Source organism: Alosa sapidissima, chromosome 3, assembly GCF_018492685.1.
Source record: "Alosa sapidissima isolate fAloSap1 chromosome 3, fAloSap1.pri, whole genome shotgun sequence".
NCBI classification, from domain to species: domain Eukaryota; kingdom Metazoa; phylum Chordata; class Actinopteri; order Clupeiformes; family Clupeidae; genus Alosa; species Alosa sapidissima.
Genome location: NC_055959.1, coordinates 22,266,622 through 22,284,989, shown reverse-complemented (window position 1 = coordinate 22,284,989; position 18,368 = coordinate 22,266,622). Strand labels below are relative to the sequence as shown.

Below are 18,368 nucleotides of genomic sequence, written 5' to 3'. Positions count from 1 at the left end.
TTTTTCTGTTGCCTTGATTTATTCCATTTGTTAATAAAACAGATGTCTTTTGTACATGGATGTTACAATGAAGTGAACACTGAATAAAAAAATTGTGAAAGAAAGGCGTTTGGTGTTTTCCTTTGAAACGTTATGCTGCAATTTTAAGTGCATTTAAGTTTCTTTGTTGCTTTGCATGCATCCTGTTTAACAGGATGTGTAATGTCATATTTATCCGCTTTGTCTAACTGCCGAATACTGATATTAATTATACACAGAAAAACAGCTCTCATTGTGCTCGCAAACCTCAGTAGCTTCTAGGTCCCTCCTCCTCTGGTTGTTGCATTGTTGTTGACAGAATTCAAAGATGGCGACTGGCGCCGCTTGATTATCGGGGACCAGTGGAGGTAACTAGAGAAGCTATTTTCGTTGTTTTTCTGTTTGCGGGGACTGTGAAGTGTATGCATTCTTTCAGTCTCTCATAGAAACGAAATTACGGAGGTAAAATTACTTGCATATCATTACTAAATATTGAATTAATCCTGAATCGGGCCTGCATACGCAGAAGCCAGGAGCTGTCTTGACAAAATTGCCTGTGCTACTGTCGCTCAGAGCCAGCCAGGAGAGTTGCTTTGGCGAAGGATGGGAGAATGGGACACTGCTGAAGTGAAGGGGGTGTGTTTGTGTATCTTTTCGAAAGTAGGCGGGAAATGCCCTTTCAAAAATATGCCCCAATTTTGACAGCAACATCACAGACTTCATCACACTATCGTAACAAACACAACATTATTGATAAGGTTTGGGAGCTTGTTGGCGTCAGCAATTGTAGCCCAATGTTGAATGTAAGACATCCAGGGTAATGCCATATTTTCAATATTCTACGTGACAAGATAGGTTCTAGATTAGTGAAAAGGAAATGTAACCAGAAGTGGACAAAACTAAACAGTGCATGGGCTTTCGTTCCGGATGGTACAGGTGCGACAAAAGTTTTATTTTGACGTGGCGGCATACTGCTAGGCTGCAGTCAAAGTGCCCGCTGACTGTCATCTGTTTTGGGAAACATCACCTTATTGACAGTGGCATAGGTTTCTATATATGGAGCATCACAAGTGTAAATTTACTTACTACTATTTATCTATGTAACACAAGGGAAAATACTGGAATCCCCCCCAGAGTCTGACTGTCCTCGCAGTTTGCAGAGTGGGTCAGCTATGGCTTTCGAGGAGGTCAAGAAGAAGGGAGCTATGGGCAAGTATTGCTTACCTTGTTTTTACAACATTTCACACCAGCATGTAGACAGATATCTTACATTTACACAAGGGTTTCTTCTGACAGATCTTTCTTGTCTAGACGTGTCATTGATAGAAGGAGATATTGGCTTGGTGGCAGGTCGTAGCCAGCGGGAGAAGAGGCGCTCATATAAAGACCTTCTACGAGAGGAAGAGGAAATCGCTGCGCAGGTGCGCAAGTCCTCAAAGAAACGTCCTAAGGTAACATTTAGCGGTTGGGTTGTTCAAGAGATGGGTAAACGAAGCACAACTCCACATACATGCCATCCCCCAACCATGATACTGTAGCGTGTAGACCTCTGTATAGTGTAGTTAGAGAATTTAGATTGATCTTTTTTTCCAGTAACATCTTTTTTATATTGCACTTTGCCATTCATGAAAATCTCTCTCTCTGTAGGACTCAGAGCTGTTCCTGTTGGGTGGAGACTTGCACAAGAAGAAGAAAAAACATAAAAGTGATGACTACTATTACAGAGGTAGTTTGGCCTGACTCTACAAAGGAATTTTTCGCTGCCTGAAACCACTGAAGTGATGCTCAGTCATCCTGCTCATTCTTACTTTCCAGATCACCATGGCTCAGGCCCTCCTCCCCATAAGAAGAAGCGCAAGTCATCGGATCGCTCGCCGACCCTCTCCTCGCAGCACTCCTCCCACTCCACGGACACGGCCATGGGCCTCCTCCAGGCCATCACCTCTCCTCTGGCCACTGGCTCGGACCTCGGCCCCCATCTGCACAAGAAGCCCTCCTACCCCGTTTCGTCCTCCCACTCCTCCTCCCACTCAGCCAAGGAGCGCAAGCGGGAGGGGGGCAGTGGCGGTGGTGGAGGCTCTGGCTCGTCCAAGTCAGGAGGACACTCCTACCCTCCTCACCAGCGCTCCGGTGGCGGCGCGTTGTCATCGTCTTCCGCTGGGTCGTCCTCCAAGAAGCACTCGCACTCTTCGTTGTCCTCCTCCTCACGGTCATCGCTGTTCCACGGCGGCAGCGGTGGTGGTGGAGGGAGAGGTGAGCCCCTGACGCTCAGGGAAGCGGAGGGTCTCAAAATGAAGCTCATCCTCTCGCCCAAAGAAAAGGACGCGCCAGCGTCGGAGAGCTTCCCTCCCTTCCCCGGCACGCACTCGTCCTCGTCCACCACCCCCTCCTCAGGCCTCACGTCACCCTTGTCCTCCTCGTCTGTCATGAAGAAAAGCAGTGGGAAGAAGGAGAAGGAGCGAGAGAGGGACAGGGGGTCGCAGCCTAAACCCATCAAGAAAAAACTGCAGAACCTGGAGCCACTGCCTGTTGTGGGCAAGGAGGTGGAGGTAGAGGGTGAGCATTTTGTTGTTGCAAGTTGTCTGGTAGAGTTTTAATTTGAAGTTTATGTTTTTAAGTGTTCTGAAAGCAAAACACCTGTACAGGCTTAATTTGTCTTTGAAAGTGTTTGAATCTATTTTTAGATCTCTTTTTACCTCTGTTTACCGGTTTTCCATGTTTTTTTTTTTTTTTGCTTCACCATATTTCATGTACAGTATGTTATATCTTTGCTGCGTCCTCTGCACCATCTTTTCATCAGGGCATTATGGGAGCTCTCTAGGCTCACTTGGGGGAGACAGCTCCTCTTCAGGAGGCGAACTGGAGGCGGGAGAGCTGGTCATCGACGACACATACACCCACCTCTCCAAGAAAAAGAAGAAGAGCAAAAAGAGCAAGAAAAAGAAGGAGAAAGAGAAAGACAGGGAGAGGGAGAAAGACAAAAGCTCAAAAGAGAAGAAGCATAGTAAAGGAAGCAGCAGTAGCAAGAAGGGCTACTCGGGTGAGTTGAAATAGTTTATGACCCCGAACTATTTGTGGTACAACATTATGAGCTTAATTCTCGTCACTCGTCTCATAAACTTTAATCAAGTGGCTTATGCCAAGCGAGAGTGACAGTAATCCACCCCCTTCTATTGAATCAAATTTCATGGGGTCCTAATTACAAGGGTCCCTAGAGTAAAAACTATAAAGGTTAGAGCATTGACAATAGTATATTAATTGAACAAATTAAAAATGCTTCACTAAGCTTGTTTATATGTAACCCTATGATCAATTACTGGTCTCAGATTCCTCTAGAAGCCACTCCCATTCCCATAGCGCAGCCAATCACAGCACTTCAGGTGGGATGTATCCCATAGCCACCCCAGTCCCCTCACATCACCACACCAGCAGTGACATAACGAGTGAAAAGAAGAAAAAGAAAGAGGAGAAAGATCGGGACAAACATGACAAAGACAAGGTGAGGCATTTCCCCATGTCCCCTTCCCCTGTGCTCACATATGTGGAGAGACCGACATGCACTGATCTCTTGTATTTTTCAATATCTCTCTGTTCATCAGCCCAAAAAGAAAAACGCGACTGCGTATCAGGTATTTTGTAAGGAATACAGGGTCAACATCAATGCTGAGCAGCCTGGACTGGGTAAGTACCTCATATATTTTATGTGTCTGATTATGAGACGCACTACATATTTTTTGGCATAGTATATCCTTAAGGTTGATGCAAAACGTATGACTGAATATGTATTCCGTTTATGATGAATTTTTACTTCTTAGTCCCAGTGAGGGAATGTCAAAGTAAAAGTCCTGTCACTATTCTTGCCAGTGTTCGGCGAGCTGAGCAAAAAGCTTGCAGAGGTGTGGAAACAACTTCCGGAGAAGGACAAATTGGTGAGTCTCTTGGTTGTACAGGTCTTTTATATTCCACCTCTCTTCTCTCTTTTTCATCTGTTGTCTACCTTTACTCTTCTTTTCGTCTTCTTGATTCTCTGCATGAAATAAATGGTAGAGGAGGGCAGTGTGTAAGTGACATGCCAGCTTATTTATAGAAATCCGTTTCTTGAGTCTCTTTTCTTTATTCTTCATATGGCATCTCCGAATACAATTGTACATCTCTGAACTGTACGGAATTTGTGAAATACTGTATGTTCCATAGTGCAACATGCATTTCTTTGTCACTATGCAGGTATGGAAGCAGAAAGCTCAATACTTGCAGCATAAGCAGAACAAAGCTGAGGCCACCACTGTCAAACGCAAGAGTTCAGCTTCCGACGGTAGTAGAAGTAAAGGTAAACTGGCCTTACCATGTCATTACAGGTCCAGGTCAAGCAAGCACATGAAGAACTAACAATGTTGTTCCATGTATTGCTGTTTTTCAAGGTTACATTCGAATTTTCAGTCTTTACATTTTAGTTTATCTATTAGCACATTACCAAAACATTTCATAGACATTGAAAGGAGATCAATACACAATGTTTGCAATGGATGCTGTCTAAACAAATGACATGATTTATGTACCCATCACAGGTTCCAGTAAGGGTCTAGCTGCAGGTTTGTCTCCTGGGAGAGCCTCCTTAGGAGCATCACTGTCGCCGGCACGCGTCCCTGAGGTAGATCCTATCGACGCAGCAGCCCACCTGCAGCTCCTGGGCGAGTCGCTGTCCCTCATTGGTCACCGGCTCCAGGAGACTGAGGTGAGACTGGGGACACTGGACTCACACACACCACTGGTCAACATTATGGCTCTTGGCCCTTGTAGGCCAGGGTGACGAAGTTAAAGTGTTTAATATAACAGTAAACATTTCAGCATTACAGTAAACACTGGTCACTGTTCACTATTCAACATATGGACCACAGGATGATAGTGTTTGATATTGCAATAAACATTTTGCTGCAGACAACTACAGACTAGCTGTGTGCACGAATAGTCCAATAACCAGTTAACCATCGAAAGCTATACTGCACGAACAACAATATCCCTATTTGGTTATTGGTTAGATTAGCTCAAAGTGCATTTTGTGCGCTTAACGCAGGTGTTTTCACCTCATCTAACTGGGTGGTTTAGAAAAGTGGTTGGAACTATGACCGTTGAGGCGTGATTTTAGCACAGTCAGCAAACCTGCCCACAAAATTTGAGAGCAGAAGATACTGTTCATATTTTCATGATTTTGAAGCCTAATTTAACATGCAGTGTTTCCCCACATAATTCTATTTGGAGAATAGAATTTCTCGGGGGCGAGAGAGAGAGAGATCGGGACAAGGAGAGGCTGCTTGAAGATGCTCATAGCTCTACAATGAAAGGATTTTATCTGATTTGAAATAGTACAACAGAGAAAATTATTGGCGTGGCGGTCAATGTCCATATTGTAGCAAGCCGCCACAAATAACCAAGCTAGAACATGGACCCACCTAACCACAGCAGCTGTGCTCTTATTATGATTGCACACACTTGCTTGGTTGTAGAGGCTTTAAGGGGAGAAGTACATAAAAAGGAGGCAAGCACATTTGAGTGTCTTTCCATTCACTGTGCTAAGCATTAACATTCCCTTACTCAAGGGAAGAGTTGAGAACAGGGCAACATTATACTAGCTTGGCAAGACTCATTCACAAAGTAAATACAGTCTGGTCACTAGTGATTGAGAATCGTTTAGCGATTGAGAATCGTTTACAATGCTAGCATGGTGACGGGCATAAACATATCGTTAACTTTTAAAATCATTGTTCCAACCTAACCAATCACATTGATCAGGGATTCCTGACATTACTTCCTACATCGCCTAAACTTTACAAACTGACAGACTACTACAAATTGACTACCAACAGCATTGGCAGCCAGGAAACAATCTATGGGAGCCTGCCTTTGCTGTAAATAAATGTAGATAGATAGATAGATAGATAGATAGATAGATACTTTATTGATCCCCAGGGGAAATTCAAGGTCTCAGTAGCATACAGACAATACACACACACTCACTAACAGCAGAAAAAGTAATGAAAAGTATACAATAGTGCTGTGGAGTGGGTGACACTCATTGTCCAAGATGTTGATCAGTTTGTTCAGGTTCACCTTTTGTCAGATATTGAAGTGATGCACTCCAGTTCAGCTCCCATTGCAGAGCCAGGTTTCCTTACCAGCCTGTCAATTCGCCCCGCATCCTTCTTCTTTGTGCTTCCTCCCCAGCATGCCACTGCATAGAAGAGGACGCTGGCAACAACAGACTGGTAGAACATCCTGAGGAGCTTGCTGCACACATTGAAGTACCGCAGCCTCCTCAGGAAGTACAGCCTGCTCTGCCCTTTCTAGTGTGTCAGTGTTGGCTGACCAGTCCAGTTTATTGTCCAGGTGGAGACCCAGATACTTGTAGGTGCTTACCACCTCCACATTGACCCCATCAATGGGGACTGGTAGCAGAGTGGGCTTAGACCTGCGGAAATCCACCACCATCTCCTTGGTCTTTGAAGTGTTGAGTTGAAGATGATTGAGTTTGCACCATTGTACAAAGTCCTCCACCAGGCTCCTGTACTCCTCCTCCTGCCCGTTCCTGATGCACCCCACGATTGCAGTATCGTCAGAAAACTTCTGCATGTGGCATGACTCGGTGTTGTAGCAGAAGTCAGATGTGTACAGGGTAAACAGGACTGGAGAGAGCACAGTTCCCTGTGGCGCTCCGGTGCTGCTGATCACAGTGTCAGAGAGACAGTTCTTCAGTCTGACGAACTGTGGTCGCTCGGTCAGGTAATCTGTAATCCAGGTTACCAGGTGAGCGTCCACACCCATCTGCAAGAGCTTGTCTCCCAGTCTGAGGGGTTGGATGGTGTTAAAAGCACTCGAGAAATCAAAGAACATGATTCTCACAGCACTTTTCCCCTTGTCTAAGTGAGAATGTGTCCTGTGTAGAAGATAATGATGATGGCATGCCACGTGGATGATGGCATCGTCCACACCCACTTTCTCCTGGTATGCAAACTGTAACGGGTCTAGTGCATGGCGTACCTGGGGTCTGAGCATACCTAAGACCGCTCCATTGTCTTCATCACATGTGATGAAAGAGCGACAGGTCTGTAGTCATTAAGCTCGCTAGGGTGTGGCTTCTTAGGGAACTTGTCCAAGGCGTAGACTCAAATTGAAGATGTGCTTCAGTGGCTCCCCCAGTTCAGCAGCACAGGCCTTGAGTAGCCTTGGACACAGTCTGTCAGGCCCCGCTGCCTTATTGATGTGCAGTTTCTTTAGTAGAGCTCTCACTTGATCTGTTGTGATGATGGGGGGTGTAAGGGGAGGGGAGGGGTGCATCTGGGATCTGTGTGTCTGATGGCTGTTGACTGAGGTCGTTGTCGAAACATTGTTCGTGATCGCCATGTGGGGGAGGGGTGCAATATCCAGTGATGGTGGGGGTACGATAGCCTGTGATGATGGAGGTGAGTGTTGCACTGGTATTGAGGGGCTGGGGGATGACCACCTCCTTGATGTCCCTGTCAAAGCTGCCAGTCGTGGACACCTCAACAGGCACAGGCAAGGATGCGTCAGGCGGGAGCAAGGCGTGAGGGGATTAGGTTGTTGGGTGTCACTGGGATGCAGAGCTGGAGAGACTGGGAGGTGAGGGTAGCGCAGGCACGCAAACAAGAGCCGTGTCTGAGTCAGCCGGGGGTGGTGGACAGACCACGGCCATTGGAGCTGGAGCAGGGCAGTCAAACCTGTTGTAGAAGTGGTTCAACTGGTTCGCCCTGTCCAGGTCCCCCTCCACAGAGCTGCTGCTCTTCCTCAGGCCAGTGATAATCTTCATGCCGTCCCATGCCTCCTTCATGTTGTTTTCTTGCAACTTCTGTTCCACCTTCCTTCTGTAGTTCTCCTTAGCCTCCTTCAGCTTGACTTTGAGTTCACTTGAAATGTACATTATTCCAACTGCAAATATGAATTTGTTTCTTTACCTGATACACTAGTCTGAAATGTAAGAGGGTAAAATTAACCTCCCACAGTCTGAAATATTCATGATAAATATTTTAAATGAGTTTAAAATGGAAATACAAGGCTTAGTATAACACAGTTTTCAACCAAAAGAACCTAGCTGATGGAACAGAGGGCTGCTTGGGACCTTAAACGAAGTAGTTTCAACCGGGCTGTTGCCCCTATGAAACGCTCACCATTTCAATTCTGTATCAGACATTCCTGTATTTTATCGATTCGTGTTTGTGTTTGTTTGTTTCCAGGGTATGGTGGCAGTTTCCGGAAGCCTCTCTGTGCTGCTTGACTCCATCTTGTGTGCCCTCGGCCCGCTCACCTGTCTAACAGCTCAGATCCCGCAGCTCAACGGCTGTCCCCGCAATGTCCTGGTGAGGACTCTTGCATTTCTGGCTGAGATACTTTTGAAAGGAAGCAGATGCATCTGATTGTTTGTGCTTGTTTCTGAAGAGATTTGAGTGACTGAGTATGTGTGTGTTTTTTCTGTTCTCTAATGTTACAGTCAAAGACGCTGGACAACATAGCTTACATCATGCCTGGACTATGAGGATCGTCCCTCCTTTTGACACGTAACAGGAAGGACGTCAGTCAAAGGACTCTTTGAAAAGACATTAAAAGCATCCTTGGAATTTAAAGGGTGGACTTGTAGTGTGCACCCACAAACTCATGTTTTTAATGCATTTTTAAAATTCTTAGTTATTTTTTATTATTATTTTTTAAGGAAAACAGGAATTCTATTTTAGAGAGCGCTTTTCATTTGTATGTCTGAATTCATTAGGTGTTACTGTTACTGTATGCTTGTGTGACTGTGAGCACTTACGTCTCTGTGTGGGAAATGCATTGTTTGATTGTTTATGTACATTTGTGTGTGTTTGAGTGTGGATGTGGATGTATTTGTTACTGCCTCATTTTCAAGCATCCGTCTTGTCCAAAAAATAATAATTTTTTACTCAAATGTAACAGGTCAGGGTCCAACCTAGTTTTATGCTTTTGTTAATGTACCATGAAGATAATATATAGCACTTTTTCAGCTGTAGTTTCTCATTGTATTTTGTATGTGTATGATCCAAAAAATCATGCAAAAATGAAAAATAAGGAGAGAAAAAGCATGGGTTTTCAAAAAAAAAAAAAAAGTCCTGAAAGTGCAGTCAAGCACATTGTGGTGATTTCTAGTTTTACAGTAAAAACACAAAGTGTTAAAAACATACCTCTCTTGTTTTTTTTTTCACTCATAATATAATTTTGTAACTTATCAATGAAAAGGTTTAGTCTGTAGGTTATCTGGCAGCCTGTGTGATCCGTGTGCTCAGATGTGGCCAACATGACTTCATAGACAGAGTGGATAGCTCAGGTTCCACTGCATAGTCGGCATTCAAGCTCTGTCAGTATGCAGTGCATCCTCATTCTTGACACTCCCCTCTCCTTTGGACAGTTCTGTTAGCATAGCCTAGCCTAGATCAAACAAGCCTAGTCTTGGTACAGTGCCAAAGAATCCGGTAGCAGTCCACGCCCGGAATTTCCCTTTTTTTAAAAGACCGAGAGAGAATAGATGTAAATACAGGAAGGTAATTGGTGAAGTCAGTGTTTAGGTGCCCAGTCTTTCTTAGGGAGTGTCTTGAAAGAGGAAGATGAGAGAAAAAATGTATACACGGTAGCTTCCTGTCTGAGTCACTGGAACTCAGCTGCCCTTGTAGTTCACCGTTTTCATTCCTGAGAGGTTTTTGAGACACTCCTCTGAGCAACGCAGAAACAGTCACTGACCGTATACAGTCATGTGAGGAAGGGAGGATCCCCAGCTGCTGCTCCCTGTGATGGCAGCGGACTGAGAGCTCAGGCAAGAAGAGGAAGTGAACAGCACACTTTGAAACAAAAGGCCGTTTGATAGCAGGTAAAATCACATTTAAAGCATGTTTGGAAACTGCCTCTTCACAATCTCCAGGACATAGTATTCGACCCCTGCACCCTGTTTGCCTGATGTGCCTTTTAAGTAGTTACAACTGTCAGAAATTACTTATGTTTGGCATAATGTTACTGTACATAGTTGGTGGGTGTGTCACTGTTGACCATGGTAACTACGTGTTACGGAGCAAATCAATACATATGGAAGTTAGATTCTACTTAACTCATGATGGCGTAGGAGAAAATTATCCTGTGTAATGGGTCATGTGCATGGAATAGACTCTTGTTTGTCTTTCTCTGTCTCTCTTTCTCAGTCTGTTGATCGTTGATCTTGCTCTGTCTCTCTCTCTCTCTCTCTCTTTTGCGCATATCCTTGGGGAGGCAACAGACAATTGTCAACAGAAGTAGAATAGTCTGCCGTCCTACTGGAACAGGTGAGGAAGACAGGTTGGGCATTCACCATGTGTTCAGTTCAAACACCGGTCACAGCCTACAAAGTATTGTGTTGGAATTGAAAATCAGTTTACTGAATTGGAAATTAGTTTTACTCAAACTTTGATATTAGATGGTCATCAGTGAAACAGTGCTAAACTATATCTATTTCCACCTATTACCAAACAATCAATGAGTGAGTAAATTAGCTTTTTAGATGATGATTAAAATGCAGTGTTGGGAGTAATGCGTTACAAAAGTAATATAATTACTATATTGCTGTTTGCGGTAACGCGGTAATGTAAGGCATTACAAAAAAAAATGGGTAATATTTTACTCGGTACAAACTTCAGTAACGCGCGTTACAATGCATTTTAACCAAAAATTAAGCAGTGTTTTGATACATATTCGCAAACACCACCGCGAGAACAACAGAGGAGAAAAAATCCGTGCAAAATAGTAGAACGTTATCTCCTGATAATGGTTGAAGATGACTGTGGCTGCAGCGGACTCTATTTGCGGGATGGACATAAGCCTACGCTCAGAGACAAGGATATGAAGAACATAATAGTTAGTGCAATTTGTGCGAAACCGAAAGATCTCACTATGCCTCGCGAAATAGCACAAGTCATTTAATGAAACATCTAAAGTGGTGCCACGCTAATCTTTTTGATTCTTGATTAGACACAAACTTCTAGTGCATGTCAGCTTTGAGCTGTGAACTTGAATTCACAATTGAACTTAAAGAGAATAAAGGGATAGAAATGCAGAAAAAAGATTGTGTAGCCTGACAGTGCCACCGCTCCCACCACGCGCATCACGCACTTTGCGTAGGGCACCAAAGGACAGAGGGGGCACCCACATGTAACCAATGAATAGTAGCTTTACTGCAAACTGCATTTCACTCTTCATCAATAGCGTTTACAATGTCACAATGCACTAACACCATGGTACATGCAAGTTTGATACTTTTTGGGTTCTCTCAATCTCCACCACGTAGTGCTAGAATGGAATTGGTGGGTCTTCAATAATTCGTTTTCCACAAGCATTTACATGAAGCACATGATATGCCGAGTTGACAAAAAAAGAATCCATTCAGATAGCTAGGTGGATACCAGGCTCATAATTCACTTTTATTTGCAGCAACATGTTATTGCATACTTTCCAAAGCAATGAAGGCTGCTTAAAACAACTTAACATTGTGCATATTATTGTTAATATTGTGCTATCAATGTAACGCAACAAACAAGGCTTGTAAACAAGAGCTGGCAAAAAGGCATTATGAGAACGTAAAGATCAATGCTCTTAAAGTGACAGTGCACCATTTATAAGAAAACAGTATGCATGTTTAAAAACACACAGTAATGGTCTGTAAATAATATACCTTTTATTTTACTTTAGGTTTTTGTGTTATCATTTAAATGTCACTCACTCAAAACCACTCACTTAGGGCACCAAAATGGTCAGTAGGCCACCATCTTGACATGTCTTTATTAAAGTAACCGTATGTAAAAAATTAATCATAAATGGCCCTGATATGTCACTAGACATTAAGAAATCATGTTATTTCAAATACTTATATCACTGACAACAGTAGTCTGGCCAAGATATTGTCATTTAAAAAGTGGAGTTGCAGCCCTCAACTGATATTGATGTTGTCATGTTGTGTTTTGGCCTGATGCGCCACCCTCCACCTATCTACTAATCACAAAGTCAGTAGTGTTTCGGCATCCGTGTTGCCAGCTCTGCCAGTCAGAGGGGAGGGGAAGGGGATACATCCCTCTACAGTAGTTTGAAAGTGATTGCAGTACCAGTTTTGGCCACAATCTTACATACAGTTTCTTTAAGCTTTGATTTACAATATAGTAGGCTCTCTATTGATTTTAATGAGCAGGCCTAGGCCTTAGAGTTACAGTATTTATATCACAATTTACCAGACTTTGACCTTTTGTCGGTTTTTTAACAAAATTCTGACTATGATTGAGCGTAATAAACTGCATTTCGAATGGCAAATCCATATTTCCAGATATTTTGGTGAAAGTAACTTAAAAGTAATGCAATAGTAGTGTAATGCCTTACAATTCAGAGACAGTAATATTATAATGTAACAAATTACTTTGAAATGACAGTAATAAGTAATGCATAATACATTAACTTGCCCAACACTGTTAAAATGTATACTTATACTTAATAATGCTTAATAATCATCCATTGAACCTCTTATTTAGCTGGAACACTCAACAATGGAACGGGAGAATGTTCTAAAGTATGATGAGGATCTAGAGGACAGAACTCCTCCAGAAACAGAGGGGTGGAGAAAGCAGGAGAGACATCAAGAGGAAGGAGAGGATGATGAGGCCATGGGCGCAGTATTACAGAGAGGAGGAGGAAAGGATGAGATGCAGGAAACCCAATATGGAGGTATGGAGAGCATCTGTCAAATGTTAAAATGTTGTAGCAAATGTGACTTCCAGAATTAATTCAGGCCATCTATCCTTAGATAAGTAAAATGCTATAGAGAATATAGTTGTGTTGGTTTTGACCCATGGTATGTTATAATGAAATGAATCAAAGCAGCACAAAGGATGATTCATGAGATCACCCATTTTGACTGCTCTCGTCTGGATGTTACAGCAGAGATGAATTGCGCTCTCTTGCAACATGTAAATGATTGGGACATCAAAATTGGGTCACCTGCCAAAAAAGCTTGGGAACCCCAGCCTTAAAGCAATATGTGATGTGATATCCTGTTCTGCTTGTGGCAGGCGCTTCTGTTTATTTGGATTCGGCCATGTCTCTGGCTAGCCAGTAGATGGCAACATTGTTTCTTGATTGAACAGGATATCCAGTAAGTGGATATAAGTAGCTGGATGTTTAGTCTTGGATCTTTTTTATTACAGTACTGTTATGATCCCTCTGGATAAATAACATGAAAATATGGCATACTCAACACATGGATCTAATAAGAAGTGTTAGGAATCATAACATGGGTCATAGGATGTAGTCTATTTAAATATGACTTGTTCTATTTAAAACAGACTTTGCCTGATTTGCATTCACAGGAGAATCATATTTAGAAATCTAATGTTTTCAGCAAAAAATGAAAACAAAAATAAATCTCACCTTTTGAGTTTAAATTCTTTGTGTGTGTTAATTACACAAAAATGGGATATTTTCATAATTATGTGTGAAACACAATCATCTTAACATGTTGAAATATGTAATAGATTAACACAAATACAAAGGACCTTTTTCTATTTCTTTCCCCCACAAGAATGAAATGTAATAATTTAAGCATGCCCTTTGACTGTGGGTACTCGTCCTCAACAGCACTAAACCCTCAAATTCATAATACACCATACCTAACTGTACTGAATTGATGAACGTTTTCTGAAATGCTGAGCTTGGTCCTCTGCTCACGCGTTGTGTGTTTCGTGCAGCCTCTGCTCCGTCTGCCTCCTCCTTGGATCCCAGCTCCTCGCCCCCACTCCTGGCTGCTGGCCCTGAGCTGAGGCTGGTTCTGTTGGGGCAGGCTGGCGCAGGCAAGAGCGCTGCTGGGAACAGCATCTTGGGACGCGGGGCATTTGAGATCAAGGCCTCAGAGGGAGCAGCTGGAACGCATGATTGTAAGAGCAGAACAGCAACAGTTGCCGGAAGACAGGTAAGTTGTTTTACTTAGCTAATTAACTACCTTGACCTTGACTATTTCTTGCAGGCACTTCACTCTTAATCGCTACCTATATTGTCCTGTGTTTTCGCATAATTTTCACCACTGCAATTCTTATATATAAATAAAAACAATAGACAGCCAGAGAGTGATATAGAGCACTCCTATCATTTGTTCTGACTGATGCATCACAAACAATTAATTGTTAAATAAATGTAATTAATTCTCAGCCTTTTACAAATCAAGGATCCAATTCTCAATAGACTATCCACATACTAAACAGACTCTCAAATCAAATCTGTTATGTTACTCACTCACTTATCTACATGACGTCTCCTCAGGTGACCGTGGTGGACACTCCGGACTGGTTCTGTTCGGAGCTCTCCCCGGAAGACATCCAGCAGCAGATCCGCTCCTGTCTGGCCCTGGTAGCCCCGGGGCCCCACGCCTTCCTGCTGTGCGTCCCTGTGGACCAGCCCGCCTCTGTGGAGCTCCTGGGGCTGGAGGCCTTGGAGATGGTGTTTGGCCCCAGGGCCGTCGGCCAGCACACGCTGGTCCTCTTCACCCACATGGATCGGCTGTCCGAGGGGCTCAGTCTGGAGGACTACGTGACCAGCAGGGAGCGCCGTGACCTGCTTAAGCTGGTAGAGAGATGCGGGGACCACTACCATGCCCTGGAGAGAGGGAGAGGAGGAGGAGGAGAGGGGGAACAGGAGGAGATGGAGAGGCGGAGTGTGAAGGAGCTGCTGTGGAAGGTAGAGCAGGTGGTGAAGGAGAGCGGGGTGGACTTCCACGCCTGGCCCCCTAAACACAAGGAGCCTGAGAAGCGTGGCAGGCTGAGGAGAGACAGAGAAGAGTGGTCAGAGATGGAGAGAGAGCCCGACTCATCCTCCCCCTCTGCTCCCTCACCCCTAGAGCAAGAGGAAGAGCAAGAGGAAGAGCAAGAGGAAGAGCAAGAGGAAGAGCCAGAGGAAGAGCCAGAGGAAGAGCCAGAGGTTGAGGCTGAGGCTGGGCCCGCACAGGCGACGGACACAACGGAGACCAGCGATGATGATCCCATACAGGGTGATGACGACCTTTTAGAGGGCGATGACCCCTCTCTCGCTCCCGCCGTGCCCCCTCCCTCCTTCCTGCGGGGCTTGTGGGACACGGTGGTCGGGTGGCTGTGCCACATCCCCGGGCTGGTGAGGGGCACCGCCCTGCTGGGGTCCTTGGTGGGGTTCTTTGTGGGGGGGCCGGTGGGCAAGATGCTGGGGGACGCTGTGGGCTCAGTGGCCACTGAGGTGGGCAGGAGGAGGCGTGTGAAGAAGACCCAGTGAGGGTGCACACACACAAGCAGCAGCAGAGACACTCGTTTACACAGATAAAAAAAAGCATAGACGCTACATAGTTATGCACTGTAGGAGAGTATGCAGCTACAAAGCAAGGGCACACAAAGGCTGAGAGAGCTTGTTTACTGGGAAGCCACAGTGAGCTTGGTCCTATAGGATCATTTTATCATATTTAAGGCTGTAATTGTTTCAAATGTTTCAGTCAGTCAGCTTTTGTTTACTCTTTACGAAACGCACAGGGACATTTTAACACTGCTGAACCACATTCACACACAGAAAATGTAAATGTACACGAGGCTTACAAAAAAAATGTATTAACAACATAGGTTAATTAATGAATAAAACAAAATCAGACTATTAAATTGTGTTTTCTGTAATTCACTGTATGATTCCTGCAAAGTCAAACCTTATTGGTATACAATAAAACTGAAAAAGAAAAAAAAGAAAAATCCACTTTTCTAGGACTAAAATATCTAGGACTATCTACCATGTGTTTTCTGTAATTCACTGTATGATTCCTGCATAGTCAAACCTTATTGGTATACAATAAAACTGAAAAAGAAAAATCCACTTTTCTAGGACTAAAATATCTTGGACTCACTAGGAGTTAGAGAGATATAATTTCAATTAAATAAAAACATGTACAAGTTTAAGAAAATTACATTTCTCAATCATATTTAGGCCTACTTTGAGTTGATTTTTTTTTTTTTACATTAACACAGGGAATCTCAGCATTCCTCTGGATTTTCCTCATGGAGACATGTATCAGTGTTTTTTTAATGCCTGGTCTGTGCCTCCTGACATTATGCAGACATACATGATTTGGCATGATATCAGCTTAATGATGTATGCCTGACAAGAAATTACACAAATCAATTATCCACTTTGTATTTGGATATGAGTGGTGCAATTTGCAATTAAAACAAGTGTAATTACTGTGTTATTGAGTGAATTCAACTTTCACTGTGGCTCCCCAGACAGGGGGCCTCTGACTCCTGTTGCAAGGTACAAGTGCTTCAATGTACTGCACACTGTGATGTAATGCAATTAATACTTACATTTCACTCTGAACTTCTGAAGAATAAATGGGATATTACTGAGGTAAAAATACTGATTATACTTTTGCACTTTTTTATTTTCTTGAGCACATATCTGGTTTTAATTGTCAACTGCCTGCACTTCAAAGTAATTGTATTAACTAATAACAGTTTTTTAAAACATGGAGTTGTTTATCTCTAAATCTATTTGGTGCCAAGTTGGCAAATCACCTCATAATGACTGTGATCTATGACTGACAGGGAAGGACTTACGATGGAACAGTACCGCCGCTCCGGGATGCCTCACATGGCTTCCCACAGGGAAACCCTGCGTGGGAGGCTGAGAGACAGAAACTATGCGATGACCAGACAGAGAGATAGAGCTATAAGACGAAAAGGCTCCTCCATTATCTAAAGAGATCCGGACTCCTTCTCCCCGTCACTCTTTTACAAAAGGGCAGGTTATGGTTTTGACGTTGAAGTAAATGTTAGTCTGCTAAAACCATCCGTCAAACGAGGGAGAGAAAAAAAAAACTCCCACCTCTGTATTTGGAGCAATCTGTACAGCACAGCGAAGCATTGTCCCGTGTGGGTGGTCCACCAATGAGAGAGAGCGAGGCCGAGAGGATCAGCCTCGCTCTCGTGTTTCTATAGAGGAGAAATAAAATAGAATAGATAGCTCTGTGTGCACTTGTGTGTAAGGCTATGTGTGTGCATGAAAGAGAGAAGAGCTGCACTGAGAGTGAAAGGAAGCAGAGAGGGAATACGCACAGGGACCCACATCTGTCCTCCAGATGTGGCGCCTCCGTATTTGAAACAAGGGGAAAAAAACAAGAAAGTTTAAAAAGTGCAAAAAGGAAAATGGGTGCTAAACAGTTTTTATTGTTGGAGATTACTGATATAATAGAAAATGGATTATGGTTGCAGGCTATCTGGTGGTAACCTTCTGAATGCCCTCTGTTAACATACTGTATGCTAAAGAAAAGATGTAGTGTTCTGCACAGTGCTCTCTCTCTCTCCCTCTCTCTCTGAAGATGGTGTGTATAAAAAGGGAACACCTGTCCAAATATTAGTGTGTCCTATTGGACATGCTTTGGGGAGAAGAGAGAGTGAGGAATGAATGAGCGAGGGAGTGAACCTAAAAGACAGAGAGCAGAGGGATGAAAAGTAGATGGAAAGTAAGAAGGAGAAAAACAGCGAGAAAGAAAACATGCTTGGAACTTTTACTGATTTCTATATGAGGGTGAGATCCATATAGACCTACAGAACGGCATCGCTCTAGTTTCTCGAAGAGTTCACAATAAGATAATCTTGTCGGGTTGAAAGAACACACTCTCTACATTTGGTGTTCGCAAAAAGATCAAATTGACTCACTTAATCATGTGACCCATCTCCTTATAGGGTCTCTAATTAAGCTGCACTCTCCTAACAGCTGTTAGAAACTGACATTAACATTAGTGGGTGCCACAATGTGTTTCATATATGTGTATTAAGGTTATAGAAATGTAAATGTTGTTAAATCATTCAATATAGCCACATTGCAATGAGAGTTTGGAATTGGCTGGAAATAATTGCAGTTTAACACAATAATGATAAATGTGAATTTGATTATTATAATGTGCGCTTTTATGACTTAATTGTCTCAGTGTTCTCTAAATGCTTGGCTAGGCCCAGGGTATTTAGGGAAAAAAGAAAAAGAAAAGAGCAACAAACAAAAACATTCATCTTGCTCTTAAATGTGTTGAGCAAGTGGTAAGCCTATCCTAACCAGACAAAGATAAAAGACCTGAGGCCAAAATGGACAATTCTGCCAGCAGAGGACTGCACGTGTGACTGTTCTCCCTGATGTCCAGCGCCCAGCCCTAGTGCTAGGGCGGGCGCACAGTCCGCTCATCTTTTTCCTATTACTGCTATTTGGATGTTCCTCCCTGTGGTGTGCGCGTGTGTGGCTGGAATTGTTTACTGTGGAGCTCTAACCCTGTTTAACAT

The 18,368-nt window shown here is 43.4% G+C and overlaps 2 protein-coding genes across 10 annotated transcripts; both read left to right on the top strand.

The window, feature by feature from the left end:
• The first annotated feature begins 197 nt into the window (after nucleotides 1–197).
• Nucleotides 198–9,218, top strand: hmgxb4a (HMG box domain containing 4a). 7 transcript variants are annotated; one of them, XM_042087682.1, is made up of 13 exons: nucleotides 198–386; nucleotides 1,153–1,227; nucleotides 1,315–1,469; nucleotides 1,666–1,744; nucleotides 1,834–2,574; nucleotides 2,819–3,058; nucleotides 3,345–3,517; nucleotides 3,618–3,699; nucleotides 3,883–3,947; nucleotides 4,243–4,345; nucleotides 4,584–4,750; nucleotides 8,262–8,384; nucleotides 8,516–9,218. In XM_042087682.1, the coding sequence occupies exons 2-13, from the start codon at nucleotides 1,191–1,193 to the stop codon at nucleotides 8,558–8,560; spliced, it is 2,010 nt and encodes a 669-aa protein (XP_041943616.1). In that variant the 5' UTR covers nucleotides 198–386; nucleotides 1,153–1,190; the 3' UTR covers nucleotides 8,561–9,218. The 7 variants fall into 7 exon arrangements, with proteins under 7 accessions (XP_041943616.1, XP_041943620.1, XP_041943618.1 ...); XM_042087686.1 differs by having other exon boundaries at nucleotides 1,129–1,227; nucleotides 1,330–1,439; XM_042087684.1 differs by having other exon boundaries at nucleotides 1,129–1,227; nucleotides 1,330–1,469.
• A 434-nt stretch (nucleotides 9,219–9,652) lies between these two features.
• si:dkeyp-69e1.8 (uncharacterized protein LOC100001340 homolog) lies at nucleotides 9,653–15,974 on the top strand. 3 transcript variants are annotated; one of them, XM_042087691.1, is made up of 5 exons: nucleotides 9,654–9,901; nucleotides 10,294–10,346; nucleotides 12,573–12,765; nucleotides 13,785–14,005; nucleotides 14,353–15,974. In XM_042087691.1, the coding sequence occupies exons 3-5, from the start codon at nucleotides 12,588–12,590 to the stop codon at nucleotides 15,328–15,330; spliced, it is 1,377 nt and encodes a 458-aa protein (XP_041943625.1). In that variant the 5' UTR covers nucleotides 9,654–9,901; nucleotides 10,294–10,346; nucleotides 12,573–12,587; the 3' UTR covers nucleotides 15,331–15,974. The 3 variants fall into 3 exon arrangements, with proteins under 3 accessions (XP_041943626.1, XP_041943625.1, XP_041943624.1); XM_042087690.1 differs by having other exon boundaries at nucleotides 9,655–9,901; nucleotides 10,301–10,346; XM_042087692.1 differs by lacking the exon at nucleotides 10,294–10,346 and having other exon boundaries at nucleotides 9,653–9,901.
• Nucleotides 15,975–18,368: the final 2,394 nt, after the last annotated feature.

What these genes read in the sequence shown, in the direction of transcription:
- hmgxb4a (XM_042087682.1), top strand. Translation starts at nt 1,191, where the DNA reads ATGGCTTTCGAGGAGGTCAAGAAGAAGGGAGCTATGG. An exon ending in CCTCAAAGAAACGTCCTAAG is followed by an intron (nt 1,470 to 1,665) that starts GTAACATTTAGC and finishes CTCTCTCTGTAG; the next exon opens with GACTCAGAGCTGTTCCTGTT. An exon ending in ACCGGCTCCAGGAGACTGAG is followed by an intron (nt 4,751 to 8,261) that starts GTGAGACTGGGG and finishes GTTTGTTTCCAG; the next exon opens with GGTATGGTGGCAGTTTCCGG.
- si:dkeyp-69e1.8 (XM_042087692.1), top strand. Translation starts at nt 12,588, where the DNA reads ATGGAACGGGAGAATGTTCTAAAGTATGATGAGGATCTAGAGGACAGA. An exon ending in GCAGGAAACCCAATATGGAG is followed by an intron (nt 12,766 to 13,784) that starts GTATGGAGAGCA and finishes TGTTTCGTGCAG; the next exon opens with CCTCTGCTCCGTCTGCCTCC. An exon ending in CAACAGTTGCCGGAAGACAG is followed by an intron (nt 14,006 to 14,352) that starts GTAAGTTGTTTT and finishes ACGTCTCCTCAG; the next exon opens with GTGACCGTGGTGGACACTCC.